At 38.8% G+C, this 18626-nt stretch overlaps 1 protein-coding gene across 1 annotated transcript in view; it reads left to right on the top strand.

Moving 5' to 3' along the window:
• Positions 1-15768: 15768 nt before the first annotated feature.
• The window catches only part of LOC107875970 (probable serine/threonine protein kinase IREH1), a gene marked incomplete in the record, with an annotated part of 4718 nt that continues 1860 nt past the window's right edge, over positions 15769-18626 (top strand). The window contains 1 exon segment of the mRNA XM_047413847.1: positions 15769-16601. Within this exon segment, the coding sequence (XP_047269803.1) occupies positions 16037-16601 (565 nt within the window).

Here is an 18626-nt window from a genome sequence, read left to right as displayed (position 1 = left end):
GTTGACGGGGCAGCAAGGATCCGAATTGCAACCATGTACTTCAGTAACGTCGCAATATTGTGGTGGCGTAGGAAAAAGGTAGACATGGAAAGGGTTCTTTGCACCATAGCTGATTGGGATCAATTTAAGGATGAGTTGAAGGAGCAATTTTACCCTCAAAATGTTGTAGATGAGGCTCGACGGAAGTTAAGGGAACTTAAACAAACTTCTTCCATTCATAACTACGTGAGGGAGTTTACGAAGCTCTCACTTCTTGTGACGAGTTTCAGCAGTGAAGATTTGCTCTTCTTCTTTCTTGATGGCCTCCAAAATTGGGCCAAACAAGAATTGAGGAGGCGCAACGTCAAGACCGTGGATGAGGCCATCAAAGTGGCAGAATCCTTAACTGATTTTTATGCCGATTACGCCAAGGCGAAGGATAGTCGGAACAAGCCCGTTGCTGCCAAGGAAGATCGTGGGGACAAAGGTAAAGACAAGTTTATTCCCAACAAAAATCGTGAGTTCAAAGGCGAGCGCAACCAGCCATCGTCATTCCGCAAAAACTACGAGGAGAAGAAGAAAGGTGTAGCTAACCGCGATAGCGGCTGCTACCTTTGTGGGGATACATCTCACTTTGCGAGATCTTGTCCTTCGTTGAGTAAGTTGGGAGCGATGGTCGCAGCAACACGGAGAGATCAAGCTAGTGCGCAAGCCGGAAGTTCCAGGGAGCAAGAAGCACAAGCTGCCAATTCGGAGAAAGGAAAGGGACATGCCGTTAGTTTGTTCAACCACATGGCTTTGTTCAACCATATGACGCTCGCTGCTCTTTCCGCAAAGAAGCATAGCGTAAGAGCCCGAGAGTCATTATTTGTTGATGGAGAGGTGAATGGCCGAGCAGTCCGCATTATGGTAGACACCGGAGCAACGCATAACTTCGTTACGGAAGAAATGGCTAAAGAACTTGGCCTTGCATTTATGACCAGCGATTCCATGTTAAAGACCGTCAATTGTTTCCCTACCAATGTCAATGGCCTCGCTCCTCGGGTGAGTCTCACCTTGGGAGGTTGGAAGGGAGAAACGGATTTTTCGGTTGTTCCGATGGATGTCTTTGATATCGTATTGGGGCTGGATTTTTGGTATGAGATCAACGCGTTTATTTCGCCACATCTCAACCAGCTAGCCATTTGAGATGAAGGTGGTTCTTGCATCATTCCACTTATTCGTGTCACTCAAAGCGGCACCCGTTTGTCGGCAATGCAGCTTGTTAAAGGTTTCAAGAAAGGTGAACCAACCTTTCTTGCGACATTGATGGAGATCGATGGCTGCCAGGAAGCTGAATTAGTGCCCTCATGTGTCCAACATGTTCTTGAAGAGAACAAAGATGTAATGCCGGAGGAGCTGCCCAAACGGTTACCTCCACGAAGGGAAGTTGATCACGAGATCAAGATGGTACCAGGGGCAAAGCCACCAGCTATGGCCCCGTATCGGATGTCGCCTCCGAAGCTCGAGGAACTTAGAAAACAACTCAAGGAGCTGCTGGAATCTGGCCATATCCGACCCTCTAAGGCACCCTTTGGAGCTCCGGTCTTGTTTCAAAAGAAGAAGGAAGGGACGTCGCGGTTGTGTATTGATTACCGTGCCCTCAATAAAGTCACGGTGAAAAACAAATACCCCATTCCTTTGATAGCTGATTTGTTTGATCGACTGGGGCAAGCCAAAGTGTTCACGAAGATGGATTTGAAGAAGGGCTATTATCAAGTTCGCATAGCCGAAGGAGATGAAGCCAAGACGACTTGTGTGACTCGTTATGGGTCCTACGAGTGGCTGGTCATGCCTTTTGGACTGACCAACGCACCAGCCACGTTTTGCACATTAATGAACAAGATCTTCCAGCCATACTTAGATCAATTCGTGGTCATATACTTGGACGACATTGTCGTTTATAGTAGCTCAATGGAAGAGCACGTTAGGCACCTTCAAATCGTGTTTAATGTGCTACGGGAAAATGAGCTATGCGTCAAAAGGGAGAAGTGCACCTTTGCACAACCAAAGGTACAATTCTTGGTCCATACGATCAGCCAAGGGCAGATCCAAATGGATAGCGACAAAGTTGAGGCGATCCGGGATTGGGAGGTTCCAACGAAGGTGCCCGAATTAAGGTCCTTCCTTGGCCTGGCCAATTATTACCGGAGATTTATCCTTGGATACTCGGATATTGCTGCTCCTCTCACGGATTTATTGAAGAAGAATCGTTCTTGGGAGTGGAATAGTTCGTGTCAAGGGGCATTCGACAACCTCAAGGTAGCCATCATCAAGGAACCGGTTTTGGTTTTACCGGATTTCACGAAACTGTTTGAGGTGCAAACGGATGCATCAGACATTGCTATTGGTGGTGTCCTAATGCAAGAGGGCCATCCGATAGCGTTTGAAAGCAGAAAATTGAATGACGCGGAGCGGCGCTATACAGTCCACGAAAAGGAGATGACGGTCATCGTCCATTGCCTAAGGACTTGGCGTCATTATTTGTTGGGAGCCCATTTCATCGTCAAGACGGATAATGTAGCGACCAGCTACTTCCAATTACAAAAGAAACTATCGCCGAAGCAGGCCCGATGGCAAGACTTCTTGGCGGAGTTTGATTACTCATTGGAGTACAAATAGGGAAAGGCAAATGTTGTGGCCGATGCATTAAGCCGCAAGGTTGTTTTGGCATCACTGTTGAGCACGACCAGCTGTGGTGTGCTGGATACCATCAAGGAAGGGATGGACCATGATCCCGTTGCCAAACAACTTCTTGATTTGGCACGCAAAGGCAAGACCCACAAGTTTTGGGAAGAGGACGGACTGTTATACACCACCGAAAGGCGAGTGTATGTGCCTAGATGGAAAAATCTTAGGCGCTTGTTGATCAAGGAGGGCCACGACACAACGTGGGCTGGTCATCCGGGACAGAAACGCACCATGGCTTTGTTAGAAGCAGCTTATTATTGGCCTCGCATGAGGGACGACATAGAGGTATACGTTCGCACTTGCCTTGTTTGCCAACAAGATAAGGTGGAACACAAGGCGCCCGGTGGATTACTTGAGCTGCTGCCCACCGCAGAGAAACCATGGGACAGTGTCACCATGGATTTTATCACATGTTTGCCGAACTCGGAGGGTTGCGAAACAATCATGGTCGTCGTTGATCGCTTCTCCAAATACGTAACATTCTCAGCTGCCACGTCAAATTGCAAAGCCAAGGAGGCAGCCCGATTGTTTCTCAAAGATGTAGTTAAACTTTGGGGCGTGCCTAGGCACATCATTAGTGATCGAGACCCGCGATTCACTGGAGCATTTTGAAAGGAGCTATTCAGCTTGTTGAGGTCGGAGCTGCACTTTTCAACTAGATTCCATCCCCAAACCGACGGACAAACGGAGCAAGTGAATGGGTTACTCTAGTGCTACTTGAGGCACTTTGTTAGTGCCAATCAAAGGGACTGGTCACGGTTGCTCGACACGGCTCAATTCTCATACAATTTGCAACGGAGTGAGTCCACGGGTCGTAGTCCATTCGAGCTTGCAAAGGGGCAGCAACCAAACACTCCACAATCCTTACCGGTCAACGCCGGAATGAGGAATCCAGGAGCTTATCATATGGCAAAGGCTTCGGAGGAACAAGTCGATATGGCAAGGTCGTATCTTGATAAAGCAGCCCGCAAAATGAAGAAATTTGCTGACCGCAGCCGCCGCCCAGTCCACTACCGAATCGGAGACAAAGTGATGGTCAAGCTCAATCCGAGGCAATTCAAGTCATTGAGGAGTGTCAATCAAAGTTTGATCCGAAGGTACGAGGGTCCATTCGATATTGTTGCCAAGGTTGGCAAAATTTCATATAAGCTGGACATGCCATCGCATTTAAGGATTTATCCCATCTTCCATGCAAGCAAATTAAAACCGTATTTCGAAGACAAGGAAGACATGGAGTGGGGTAAGTCTAGTCGGACCCAAATCTTCATGACGTCCGCAGCCATGGATAAATAAATTGAGGACATCATTGATCATCAATTGGTTCGAGGAAGAGGTTGGGGCAATTCAAGTGCCCAATTCTTAGTCCATTGGAAGGGGCAATCGCCCGAGGAGGCATCGTGGGAGAAATACGAGGACTTGTGGCCGTTCAAGGAGAAGGTCCACAAATATTTACAGCTATATGGCGCCGCGGTCATGGCCAATCAGGTGGGGAAGAGTGTGACGCCCCGCGTCACTACCCATTAAATTCATCCCGTTTTGGGCATAATTTCGAGCGTTTCGGGCATATTTCGGAACCTGACGGGGCTTCCACAATGTCTCGGGACAGGTCCAACGTGGGGGCATCTTTGGGAGGTCAAAATACAAACTCGGGTTAACATTTATGGGGCTTTGAAGCCTTGACCAGCTAGGCAGTGACTGCACAACAAAAACAACATACTAGACAAAGGCCTTTCTACTAATTCATGGCTTGCATGCCCAAATGTAGTAATGTTGACTAAGCATTTATTGTATCCCTTGACTAAGGGGCATCATATATACCTTGTAAAGCCCTCTTGGGCAGATCAGATACTTGTTTTTACTCAAGCAATATAATCAGAAAATTGACTCTTCGAGCCTCCCAAAACCGAGTGTCTTTCTTGCTATTTTCTTTCGAGTTGTGTGAGTGTTCAAAGGTTCTTGGAGATGAATTTAGAGCGAGTTTAGGACTGAGTTTAGCATCGATATCTCGAGTGTTAAGCTGTCCGCACGCGGCTAAAATTAGGCCCATGACACTCCCTCTAACCCTAGTGAACATTCAAATATCTGTCCTATATTCATTCGTGAAGGTATACCTAATGGATTAAAGACCATATCGACGGATCTTCTATACATCAATATGTTGTGTTCGATACATAGATTCAAGGTTAATGAGTCCTTGCATGTTTTATGATACATAATACAATATATATGTAATTATGGTTCAGTTTTATAATTGATACATGTAATATACTTATTATGATAGATAGATCTAATATTGTCGAGATTTTAGATTTGTATTATACATTCTAAAAATTGCATGTGAGTTTTAATTTGTTTTACACCTGATACATTAAACATTATGAGTATAATACATAAGTATAAGATATATCATTACTTCCGATACATAGTCATGTTAAAGTTAATTTGTATTATTTTTTTCATCTGATACATTCAAATTAGTGAGTATCAGACATATTTAGGGACTCTGGAATTTTTGTTATAGGTTTTGCTGAGTTTCTTAGTGATGGTTCGGTTCCTTCATCTGATTTTGATGTAGAATATCATCAAAAGAGATACACAATATTCTTATGGAACTATAGCGTCGTCAAGGCTAGGAAAGTATGCCAGCGACAATAAAGATCCATCAAAAAATAATAGAGATAGAAAGAACAGGGAGAATTTTGATTGAGGGAGATTATTTTGGTGATTCAAATATAAATTATGAATTTGTTACTAATTTTTGGGGATTAAAGAGATATATCTCAATCAGAATCGCATTAATTGCACCTTTATTTACTCTTTTACTGTTATTTTTTCTTTTTAACAGTCAATTAATTTGATAGTTATATATCTATCGGTTATGTATCCTTATCAAATTTATGTATCATATTCGAGATGTTAAGTAATTAATATAAAAGTTGGGAGATAGGGTAATTAGATAGCAAAGTATTGGCATTTATGTTGTTTACCCATAATATTATTAATTTTTATATATATAATTTTTATTTTTTTCAACATGTAAATATAACTTTGATTGTAATTGTTGACATAACCAGATAGCCACTTCGAAAAAAGCCAAAGAGAAAAGAGAAAAATTAAACCAAATTAAATTTATTTTGGTTTGAATCAAATTGTACTTTTTCAAAATCAAAAACTAAAATACTGAAATTGATTATTAATCCATCAATACGAATGAAAGGTAAATTAATAAAATTAATCATCGTATTTATAATTTCGTAGGTATGGTGTAAAATAAAAAGTGATCAACTAAAATAGAATGAAAGGAGTATAAATAATTATGATAGCCTCTATGCTCATCTTTATTTGTCAACTATTGACTTGTCATATATCTTAAGAAAGTGTTAATAATAGGAGAAATTTTACTTTATCATTACCTTTGGATAATAATTTTAATTTTTTCAAAAACACATTGAATAATGAATAAACTTTAATAACAAAAATAAAATAAGCATAAATGAAAAACTTATTTACTAGTAATTTTTCAAATTGAACATATATGTTTCAACATTTATTTTTAATAAATATAGACAAATAAAATTAACGAGGAAGTAACGTATAATTACCAATCAAAATGTTCACCAATTTATTATTAAATTATATTTTGATTGGAATTTAATCTTCAAACCTGCTTGTTCACCTAATTGTGTGGTTCTGGACCTAACTACTAGTACATGCAAAAAGTTATTGTAAAGTTGTTGGACAGTTTAAAGAAAACTTAGAGAAGGCAAAGTCATTTAAGGAAAAATTACTTCGTTTCGTTTTATATTAGTTATTCATTTTATTATGAATAGTTATTTTAAATTACTTGTTTATTTATCAAATTAAGATAGAATTAATTATTTTACTTTGTAATTAATATTTTTTGAAATTTAAATAAGTTTATAAGTTTCATTTTTCAAAGCAGTGGATAAAAAGCAAAAGTATTCATCTTATTTGTGATTAATTTCTTAAGAGGTGTGTAAAGAGAACCTTGGACAACTAATATTAAATGGAGGGAGTATCAATTACTATTTACTCCCTCCGTTTTGTATTAGTTGGTCTCTATAGACTTGACACGTCCATTAGGAAAAATATTTATTAAGGGTCTATTATATCAAATTAGGCTTATTAATTATGCTTTGAAAATATAAATTTGAATATATATAACTTGTTTAGTCATTTAATGATAAAAGTATTATTGGAAGAACATATTAAAATCCTCTTGATTTTATCAATGTGACAACTAAATTGAAACAAATATTTTTAGAAAGAAGACCAACTAAAATGAAACAGAGGGAGTAATACTTCCTCCATTTCTAAATATTGTCATCCTTACTAAAAATTAGTTATTTCATAATACTTGTCATTTTAGAATACCAGGATATAATTATTATTTGTTTGTTTTCATTTTTATTCTTAGTCATAAATAAATAGATATTAGTATAGAGAACAAAAGAGAAGCACTCCTATCAAATAGAGAGGAGTAATAAATAAGGCTAATTTAATCAAGTTAGTCTCTAGGTAATATTTTTCTTAAGGGGCATGTAAATTAAAAAATGTGACAAGTATTAAAAAACGAGAGAATAGTATTTAACGTGGGGTAAATAAATACTCCCTCTTTTTCTATATAAGTGATTGTTTTAGCTTGACACACTCTTAATAAACTACTAATTTCTAAAATAAAAAAAAACATGTGTTTTTACTAACTTACTTTTAATAGATACTTTGAAAGAAGGTGTAACTCTTTAATAATTTCTTGGTTATTTAAAATTCTCTCTATCTAAGGGTAAAATTTTAAAAAAAGTAATATCATTGATGTCTTCTTGATTATCTAAAACATCACTTATCTAGGAATAAAATGAAAACGTTAAAAAATCACTTATTTAGAAACAAAAAAAAAACACTATATATATTTTTTCATTTTATTTTACTTGACCTATATTAATTTAATACCCCCTTTAAAAAAACATGTATGATTAGTAATTTATTTTAATAAACTAGCCTTAAGGAAATAGTTTAGTGAAAAAACTCTAATAAATCTCTTTTAAAGAAAGTACATGTGACAAGTAAAAAATGAAATAAATGGAGTAACAAATTAATCTTGATTGCTATTTTTTTTTCCTTTATTATTTCCAACATGACTTTTTTCAACCATGTTATTTTATATACTTAAGTTTTATATATTTTACTTGGTCGATGATCTATCATAAATAACCTTTGTCTTTATAAGGCAAAAATAAGATTGCATACATTCCAACCTCTTCAAACTTCATTTACGGGATCAAACCGAGTGTATTGTTGTTATTGTTGGTGTAGCAGTCAAGTAAAATAAAATAAAATAAAGTATTTAAATTTTGTATATTATTTCATTTTTTATCCTCAAACTTTGTTAGTCTTTATGTCTCATATTATCGTCTCCCTTCATTTACTTTTACTTGTCACATTTTAACTTAACACGTTCATTAAGAAAATACTAATTGACGTGATTATTTTATCATATTATTCATATTAATTAATATTTAGTATTAGGTATTGAAAAACAATACAGAGAGTAAAATAATAAAAAATAAATAATTACCTTTTATTGACAAATAAAAATGACAAGTGAGATAAAAATATATTTTAGAAAAAAAGTTATATTCAAATGTTACACTAAAAATTACCAAAACATGTTCCATTCAATGAATTCCAAATTTAGCTGACTCCTAAATATGTACAAAAGAAGTAATGACTTACTTTTTTTTTTGGTAAGTTAAGAAAGAAGCATTGATAATTAAAAGAGTTTGTACAGGTGCCTATCTAGGCGCAAAAATAAAGCTGCTTTGGTTCGCTACATGTTGAGCATTTACAAAGCGGGAGAGAGTTTTCCCTTCTAAGTCTTCCCAAAAAACTATTCCTACACTAGCTGGCGGAATCATATAGACATGTAGTCTGTCAAAAAGGTTTTTTTTCGATCTCTGCTTAGCCAGCATGTTCACTACCCTGTTCTGCTCCCTATAGATGTGTTGGACTGGAGAATTCTCCAAGCTCTCTAGTAAAGATCTGCAAGCATCAACAATTGAATCATAGAGAGGGTTACCATAGTGAAGCATATTTAAAACTTCCATTGAGTCTACCTCTATAGTTAAAGGTTTGATGTTATGATGAAGAGCTAAAGTTAGGATTCTCTTAAGGCCATTAGCTCCATGAGGTTGTTAGTTGCATGGGTAAAGCTTTTGCTAAAGCCCATAGCCCAATCACCTTTGGTATTCTGGATGACACCTCCAATTCCCCCTTTTCCTGGATTTCCAACACAATATCCATCAGTGTTGAGTTTGAAAGTGCTGGAGTGGGGGGGAGCCATTTTAGATTAATAACAGTTTTAGGGTGGTTTGCTTTTTCATTTTCCAGAAGGTGGTACTCTATAGACTCAGCATGAGGAATGCTAAAACAAGGTTGGGCTTTGGCATTTTAGAAAGAGTTGGCATTCCTAACCTTCAAGAGATTTCAAAGACAGAAGGGTAACAAGATGTTCCAAGGAGCCATGGTGTCAAAGTAGAGGTTGTTAAGTCTTTTCCAAGTGTTAGGCCAATTGTTGGGGTCAAACTATCGGGGTGAAGCTCAATGTTACCTCTGTACTTTTGAATAAGATGAGCCCATAAGGATTTGTCCATGGTGCAAGAAAAGAAGATATGGGATTGGTCTTCCTGAGTGTTGTTGTACTTATGGCAAGAGGGGGTGATGTTGATGCCCCTATTATAAAGTTTAGTATTTATGGGGAGAGAGTTATGTTGAAGGTTTGGGTTCCAGATCCAATTGAAAGAGTTGTTAGGTGTTTGAGGGGTTTTGTTCATATTGGCAATGTAGAGGTAGACACTCTTACAAAAGAAGGTTTCATTACCTCTCATCACCCACAGGAGTGTGTCCCTGGTAAGGTGGGATCTGGAGATGAAAGAATATTTGACAGAGTTAACAATGTTAAGGGGGATATCAAAGGGTAAAGTAAGGAAATCCCATCTTTCCTCCTTCCAAACATCTTTAACCAGAATCGGGTTAGGATGGTTGGTATTAGGACCATGGATGATGGTGGCTAAGGGAGTCATCCCAGGAATACATCTATCCCTCCAGGCATCCACTTTGGTACCATCTTTAATAGCCCAATGTAGAGCATTCTTGCACATGTTTCAGCTCTTAATAATGCTGCACCAAGTCCTAGAAATATTGTAAAGGTTTTTACCCCTGTTACCATACTTATCTATGAGGGTACTAGCCCACAAGGTGTTAGGGTTGGAATACATTCTCCAACCCAGCCCATAGAGAAGAGAAGCATTTTTAACATCAGTCTTATGCATACCTAGCCCCCCCTCATTTTTGGTAAGAGTGATGGTGTCCCACTTAATAAGGTGAATTTTTTTCCTCAGCTCAGTGGTGCCCCAAATAAAGTTCTTTTGGGTTCTGTCAATAATTTTATGTAGGAAAGTAAGGAGATGGATGTACTGCATAATGTGGTTAGGGATGCGGGCAAGAGAGGATTTAGCAAAGGTGACCCGGCCAGATATGTTAAGGAATTTTGTCTTCCAGCCAGCAAGCTTGCTCTTGAAGTTGTCAATAGGGAATTAAAAATCAGACCTAACAGGCTTCTTGTGGAAGATGGTAAAACCTAAATATTTACCAAAGCTGGTAGAAGATTAGATACCTAGGAGAGGGGATAGGTTATCCTAGGTATCTTGGGAACAATATTTGGAGAAGACAACCTCAGATTTACTATAGTTAACTCTTTGGCCTGAATGGGAGCTAAAATTATAGAGAATTCTCTTAATGGTGTGACAGCTTTGAGAGTCTACCTTGGCAAACAGAGTAAGGTCATCAGCAAAAAAAAAGTAAGTGATAGAGAGCCCAGTTCTAAAGATGGATAAGGGAATTCAGTTCAGAGTGTCAACCTCATAGTTGATTTTTCTGAAAAAAAGTTCCATGCACAAAATGAAAAGGTAGGGTGACATAGGGCCCCCTTGTCTAATGCCTCTAGAGACTCTAAAAGGGGGAGTTTTCCCCTCATTAACCAGAATGGAGATGGAGGAAGTTGAGATACAAGAGAGGATGAAATTGGTGAGGTTAGCGGGAAAGTTGAAGTAGAGGATGGCCTATCTAATAAAGGACCATTCAATCCTGTCAAAGGCTTTCTGCAAATCAATTTTCAAAGTAATGCTAGCCTTCTTGCCCTTCATTTTTTAAAGATGACCAACATATTTTTGGACAATGATAGCGTTGTCAGAGGCTCTTCTTCCTGCCAATAAACTGGCTTGGGTAGGGCCAATGATATTTGCCAGCAAGGGCTTGATCCTAGAGAAAATTATTTTGGTAATAATCTTATACTGAGTATTGCACAAACCAATAGGTCTGAAGGTTTTTAGGGTGGTTGCATTTCTACACTTGGGAATTAGACATAGGTAGATAGAGTTCACTCTAGGATCCATTGAATGGGAGGTAAAGGTATCTTGACAAAATCTAACAATAGGGAGGCCTAGAGTGTCCCAGAACTTCTAGTACATAAATGGGTGGAGCCCATCAGGGCCAGGGGCTTTGTCAAGCTTGAAGGAAAAAACTGCTCGCTTGACCTCCTCTTGAGTAGGGACAACTTAGAGTAAGTCATGCATAGAGGAGTTGATGGATCCCTCAGAGAGGGGATTGGATTGAGTCATGGAATATCTCAGGGTGTGCTCAGTGGTATAGAGTTTAGAATAGTAGTTGGAGATAGTAGACTCGATATCTTTTTTGGTGATAGTGCCAGGAGCCACTCTCATCCATTATGAAATTGATTTTATTTCTCCTCCTTCTGTTCAGGGTGGAGGTGTGAAAAAATCTAGTATTTGAGTCACCCTGGAGGAGCCAAGAAATTCTTGATTTTAATTTCCAAAATTCAGACTCCAAGTTGAGAATATTATTAAAGTCCTTCAGGAGGGTTTGCTCTAGCCCTTGGAGGAAGTGACTATTAGGATAGTTTAGGGATTTCTGGATACCAGCCAACCTTGCAAGCAAGTGTTTTTTCTTTTTGAAAATGTCCCCAAAGGTGTGTTTATTCTAAGATCTGGCCTTGCTTTTAAAGTCAGAAGTGGCTGAGGTAATGCAAGAACAATTATGAAAGGAGTCTCTGATGAGGTTGGGGAAGTCCTGATGACTTAACCATATAGATTCTACTCTGAAAGGCTTATTCTCAATGGCAGGAGTGGTGCCAAAGTTGAGGAATAGGGGGAATGGTCAGAGTGGTTTCTGGGAAGGTGAGTGATGGTGGCTTCAGGGTAGAACTGGATCCATTAATCATTTACAAAGCACCTGTCCAGTCTTTCTAGAATAAGCCCCTGTCTATTTCTGTATCTCATATTAGACCAGGTGTATTTACTCCCTCTAAAACCTATATCAATAAGGTTACAATAATTGAGGCAATTCATAAACATGTTGATTCTATTGAAGTTAACTTTTAAGCCTCCAAATTTCTCTGAGGCTCTAAGCACTTCATTGAAATCCCCTCCTCAGGGGTAATATATGTGTCAAAAAAGGTTGCTAACTGCTCCCAAAGGTTAATCCTAGAGCTAAGGTCTGTACTAGCATAGATAATGCTAATGAACCAGGATACATGAGGAGAACTAACCTTGACTTTGGCATTGATAGACTGAGTAGTGATAGAGACAGTGGAGATGAAGATGGAGTCATTCCACCACATGATGACTAGACCTCCTGAGTTACCAGAAACTTCAGATTGGATGTAGTTATGAAAACCCAGGTCCTCACAAAGATCCCGATGGTCAGACATTTTGGTTTCCAAGAGGGCAAGGATGCAAGGGTGATGGATATTGATCATTGCCTCGCAATGCTTCCTGAACTCAGCATTTTTGGCTCCTCTAACATTCCATATTATACAGTTCTTTATTTTGGAGTGTAGGGGATGAAGATGTTGTGTCACATTTACCTTGTCCTTCTTCTTGGGGTTGGAGGTGAGAGATAAAGCTGAGGCCTTTCTCTTCTTGTTTAAAGGGGTCAGGGTGACCCTGGGAGTCTAGTTTGTCAGGTTGTTCACTGTATATGAACTTACTCCCAGTTCCCCTAGCCCCAGTGGGATAAGGATGGTCACTATCTCTTGAACTAGGTCTGAGAAGTCGAGAGTTAGGGGTTCGATCATGTTTAGAACCTCTGTTCTTGGCACTCTTAGCTGTGACAGGAATTCTTCCAACTCTTTGTTAGATTCTTTTAGTATCTCGGGGATGTTTACCCTCTCTATCCTCTCTAGCTTAGGTGTGGGGATATTGAGGGCATAGAGGGGGAGGTGGGATAACTTGGGGTACCTCCGAATGGGGGCAAAAGATGGTCCTAAGAGCATCAGAGCAGGGTTGGGAGCTAGAAGAAAAGGGAGGCTTAGGCTCATTTTGTTCATAGTGCTGGAAAGAGACTCTGTGCTTAGCTCATCTTAGAGAGGGGAGTTGATTACTTGGAATAGTGTGGCCATCCAGAAATTGGGTCCATAAATTTGTAGCCCCTGGTTTAGGCTCGCCATTGTCAGTTGAGCCAGGTATTGGGGGTCCTGGATGAGTATGATGATTTGTCTTCCCTCCCATTCCAGGTGGATTGGGACTGTCTGGTTGGTTAGATAAATTTCCAGCCATGAGGTTGGTTAGTGATCCGATGCTAAAGGGACCGTTGTGATGGTTATATTGGAATTTTGGTTGTCCATGGCTATTTTCTAGAATGCTCTTGTTCATGCATTCCTCCATATATAAGGGGTGGTGAGAAGTGTCTGAGAGAAGCTGAGGCGTTTGGCCTTTGGGAAAACCACTAGCATTTAATGTTGTGTCTGAACTGAGGCTGCCTTCCATCAAATCACAGAAGGGAGTGCAAAAGTTTTCTGTCGTCATGACATCAGGCTTATCATTGCCTATGTCCAGCTCAGCCTTGGGGGACCCACTGAGGTGGGCGTCTTTCATTTCAGTATCTTTGTTTAGAAGAGGGAGGGGGCAATTAAATTTGGGAGGTAATCAAAAGGGAGTTGGGCCTTGTGGGTTGTCCCAAGTGGCCCAATTGGGGCACTAGAACTGGTTCTCTGCATGGCAATTTATTTTTCTTTCCCTTTAGGGCTGGGAGCTGATTGAGACTGGTTAGACACTTGGCCCATGTCCCTTCTGGTACCCGTATTAGGTTTTGAGGGTTGTTCATGGTTCAGCCCAAGAGACATAGAAGAAGAGGCGGTGGGCCTAGCTGACCCGCTCAGCGTAGGGTTAAGGTACTTACCTAGAGCCGCTGCCTGGGCTTTTATTTTTCCAGCGTTCAATCCCTTCGTGTGGGGTTAGGCTTTTGTTCCTTGTTTTTTTTTCTTGGCAAAGGTTACCGTTTGTTATTCTGATGGGCTCCCTTCCGATGATAGCTTGGATTCAATTGGGGTATTTGTAAGGTCCCCATCTTTGGTTGTGGTAGCTTCAGTCGATTTGAGATTGCATAGGGGAAAGGAACAACCACTCATCGTGTGCCCCAATCTGCCACAGTTCTTGCAGAGAAATCCCTCTCCCTCGTAACATAGTTGTTGTTTATGATGATTTATAGTGATGGTGGGCGTCATCGATTCATCCAAGGAAAGTTGGACACAGATTTTAGCGTATCTACCTCTCAGAGCCGCTGAGGTACATACATCGACCTTTAGCAAGATTCCAATTTCTGAGCCAATTCTTTGAAGTATAGCAGTGTCATAGAGTTCTGTGGACAGGTGTGGGAGCCTGATACAGATCACCGTAGAATCAATCTTTAAGTGACTTGGTACAAAATTTGGTTCCCACCTTCTTACCGATAGGTAACTGCCTGCTATAAACCATGGTCCACCCTGAAGAATGCGTGATTGGCTTTCCAAGGTGGCGAGTTTGACTGTGTAGAATCCCAATCCAAGATCTATGAGGCAAAGGGGTTCTGAAAGTTTCCACATATCGTCGAGCTTTCTTTTTAAGTATTAGAAATTAAAGTTTCCTTTTGTTGGCTTGATGATAATCGAGTGAATCCAAGGGGTATAGAAGCGTAGCTTATCTTCCTCGGATAATAGGATCCCCTTGGCTTCAGATCTTTCTTTTATTCTCAGATTAGGCCTAGGCAATCCCAGTTGATTGAGGGAGTTTAATTTCCCTGCGGCAACATCTTTATACGAAGAGGTAGGATCTTCCATGAGAATCTCTCTGGAAGGGTTGTTTCTTGGTGGATTTGGTAACAGAGGGGGGTGTTAGAGTTTCATCCATGGTGGATGGAAACTAGAGACTAGGGTGAAGGGAGAAGGAATAACCACATCGCAACTCTTACCTCACATTTAAAGCAAAATCTAGTCTTTTTCGTATGAGGAAAAAAACACTGTAATGACTCATTTACATTAATAGCTCAATGCATTAATTCTCATAAATTGCATCACCACAATTTTTAATTTAACTCCAGTTTTATCTGTGATATTTTGATTTGACATATTTATTATTTTATTCTTTATTTATGATGTTTAATATTAAGTCTTGAAAAATATTTGAGGAATAAATAATTAATGATGAAAGTTATTTGAGATTTTTGTTTTGTCTTTTTTAAAGTATGAAAAGTGACAAATAAAAATGAAAATTTATTTTATTAGTGATGAGTAAAAATGAATGGAGAGAATATCTTGAAACAAAAATGGACATGTTTTTTTTGTTCTTAATATGTTTATTTTTTGTATACTTTCTCCGTTATCTTTGTTGACTTAACATATTCTTTTACAAAAATTTTAATTAGCTATGTATTATATTAAGTTAATCTTATTAATAATGTTTGAAACTTTAAATTTGATTACTACTATTTTATATAATAATTATTTAATACTAAAGATAAAAAAAAAAATAACAAAAATCTACTAATTTCATAAATTGAATAAATAAATAAAAGTAATTATTTTTAATATATGGATCAAATAAAAAGAAACAGATGAAAGTGTACTTGTTTTTGAGTGTAAAAATTGAGATTTTAAGAATCCCACAATTTTCAAGTCTCCCTTTATAAATAGAGTATTCCAAGACGGTCAATTCTTTTCGTGTTTTGTTTCATTTCACCCCCCCTACTTTTCTCTCTTGTCACCGTCACCCTCACCATTTCCGACTCTACAGAAAAACAGTAAACTATAGTCTTTTTCAGTCCAAAACTCAATAAGTCAAATCTCCATTGATGCTATAGTTGAACTCTACTTCACAGCCCCTCATGCTTTAATGGCGGAGCTGTAATTCACTTCACGAAGATTCTAGAAGAAGACGAAGTAATTAATAGTGTTATTAAACCCTAGACATCATCGAAGATGGTATTTAAAGGTAGATTTTTCTCATCGAAGAAATCCGACCCGTTAAGTCCTGATGGATCCTCCGGGTCAAATTCCAATTCCCCGATCCGATCCGATCAGAAGAAAGCAAAGTCTGCTTCTCCGATCACTCCGAAAAAAGATGCTAAAGGTAAAGGAAGCCCGAACCCGAACCCGGACCCGACTCCGAGCCCGAATCAGGCGAGAACGGAAGTGAGGCCGACGTCGGTATCGGTGTCGCCGATAGTGGCATCGTCATTGGGGTTAAATAAGATAAAGAATCGATCTGGGCCGTTGCCACGAGAGAGTTTTTTCGGGTATGCTAGTAGAGATAAGGGGAATTCTCTAGGTGTTAGTAATTTATCGAAGAATGTAGCGGGCGGACGGGGTGGTGGTGGTGATGGGCCATCGAATTCTGCTTTGAGGAAGAAGGGTTTAGTGGAAAATGTAGATAATGGGAGCAATTCAGGTAGCATGTCATCCGAGAGTGGTCGTTTGAGGGATCAAAGTCCTCATGTACCTGGTCCATCAAGGCTGCAGAATGCTGAATCGTCTTCTGAAGCAGGTAAAGTAGTTGTCTTTTGTGGATGTGGTTATTTGGCAGCTGGATTTAGCTATGTACATTTGATCTTTCAAAATGAATATATATCCTTATTAAGTTCGATACATTCTTTTCAGTTACAATACACGAGTCGTAGTTCTAAATCAGTTGAACTGTCTTGGCATTAGATGATCTCACGCCTGAAACACTAGAGAGATGTCATTTTTTTTTCTTTTTTTTTTATGAGATAGATGTTTTATTAAAAGGTACCAAGATGGTACAGGAAAAGAGACAGAAACACAATAAAACAAAAGCGGCCTCCTATACCCTTCTTCCTAGCATGTCAGCTAAATTCATATACTGGTTCAAACTCTCCTTTAAGCTACCTTTACTCCAGAAATGCAAATTTGCAAACATCTATCTTTAATTCCAGAGATGGGCGTTCTCTGTCCTTCAAAGCAAACTTTGTTCCTCTCTAGCCAGATTGTCCATAAGATGCACAGCGGAATAGTTTTCCATATCTGCTTTATCTCTTTTGGGATCACCTGCTCTTGCCACCCTTCCAACAAATCTTTCACTTTCTGAGGCATCACCCAATTAATACCACCAAGATTTTGGAATAACTCCCAACATTCTCTAGAAATTTACAATTGAGAAAAAGGTGCTCCACGGTTTCCTGATCTTCTTGACTGTGGAAGCATCTATTAAATAGGTTAAAACCTATTTTCTGCAAGTTGTTTTGAGTTAAGCATGTTCGCCAAGTTGCAATCCATCCAAAACATGCTACTTTAACAGGAGCTTTGTCTTCCAAATCATCTTCCAAGGCCATTAAACTCAGCGTTGGACTGTGTGATTTGCTAGGTTACCATGTTGACTCGCATTAGGAAACTGAATCATGCAGTGTGGCTACATGGTTTCTCATGGAGGCCTTGATTGTTAGGATGTTAATCTTTAAATCAAATCGAGCTAGTGTATAGCTCTATCTTGATTGTTTTTCCATTCTCAAGGAAAAAAAAATCAAATTGAACGATATGCTATAGACAAGGAGCTAGAAGCTAAGGCTTAATGGAGTAGAGGGTTTAACTTTTGAAAATATCTAGTTACGCAGAGTGTTGTGTTGCGATTTTTCAAATGAGTAAATGTTTTATTGGAGTCAAATGGAAGAAAGATGGGTGTCACACCCCTTTTTTACCGAAAAGATATTGATTTTTATGTTCGATAGAGTTTTATTTATTAAAGTGAGAAAACAAAAAATGTGTTTCGAAAAAGGATTTTGCAATTAAACTTAGAGTCGCCACTTGGCATTGTTTGGTGTGCCAAGTCAACTTTTTAAATTCCTTCTTCAAAAGCTGTTGACTCTAAAAACCGATCCACGAACAGAGATTCCGGTTAAGAAATTTCCTTGACCGAGGGGAAGATGTTAGGCACCCCTCGGAACCGTGGTTCGTTTGACCACGGTCGCTTCGTTGAGTATATCGGCTAATATGATACTATGGGATGGATAAACTTCACACAAAAATACATAAGCAAACAAACAAACAACCACCGTTCGAAAAATAATGATCAGTCCAATTAATACAGTCCAGAAATGAAAACCTAAACTAATCTGAACTACCCTAAACTATGCTCTACCCAACGCCTCAAGTCTTGATCACGAACATCCTCCGCAAACATGATACTACTTCGGGGCATTTTCCGGTGAATAAGTACAATTTATCTTGGGGCATTCCCAAGTAAAATGAACATACTACTATCAAATGAAAACAAACCGAATTGATAATAATAATAACTTGAAATAAACTAATGAAAGTTATGAATTAATGGATTTTCCGATTCCCTTCTCAGATAATTGATTTTAGTTCTCAAATGAGATATCTTTTCATCAAACAACCTATAATCAATGAAATCAACTAATAGATCAAAACAACCAACTATTCACACCATCAAACGCACAAAACCAAATTGTACAATGAAATTAAGAGATAACAAGATAGAATGGGAACTCAATCGGGGATTAACCACGAAATTTCTTCAGCAATTCCACTAATA

The sequence above is a fragment of the Capsicum annuum genome, chromosome 6 (genome assembly GCF_002878395.1).
Source record: "Capsicum annuum cultivar UCD-10X-F1 chromosome 6, UCD10Xv1.1, whole genome shotgun sequence".
Classification (NCBI taxonomy): domain Eukaryota; kingdom Viridiplantae; phylum Streptophyta; class Magnoliopsida; order Solanales; family Solanaceae; genus Capsicum; species Capsicum annuum.
The sequence above is the reverse complement of the archived record's forward strand: the minus strand, read 5'-3'. Positions and strand labels throughout refer to the sequence as shown.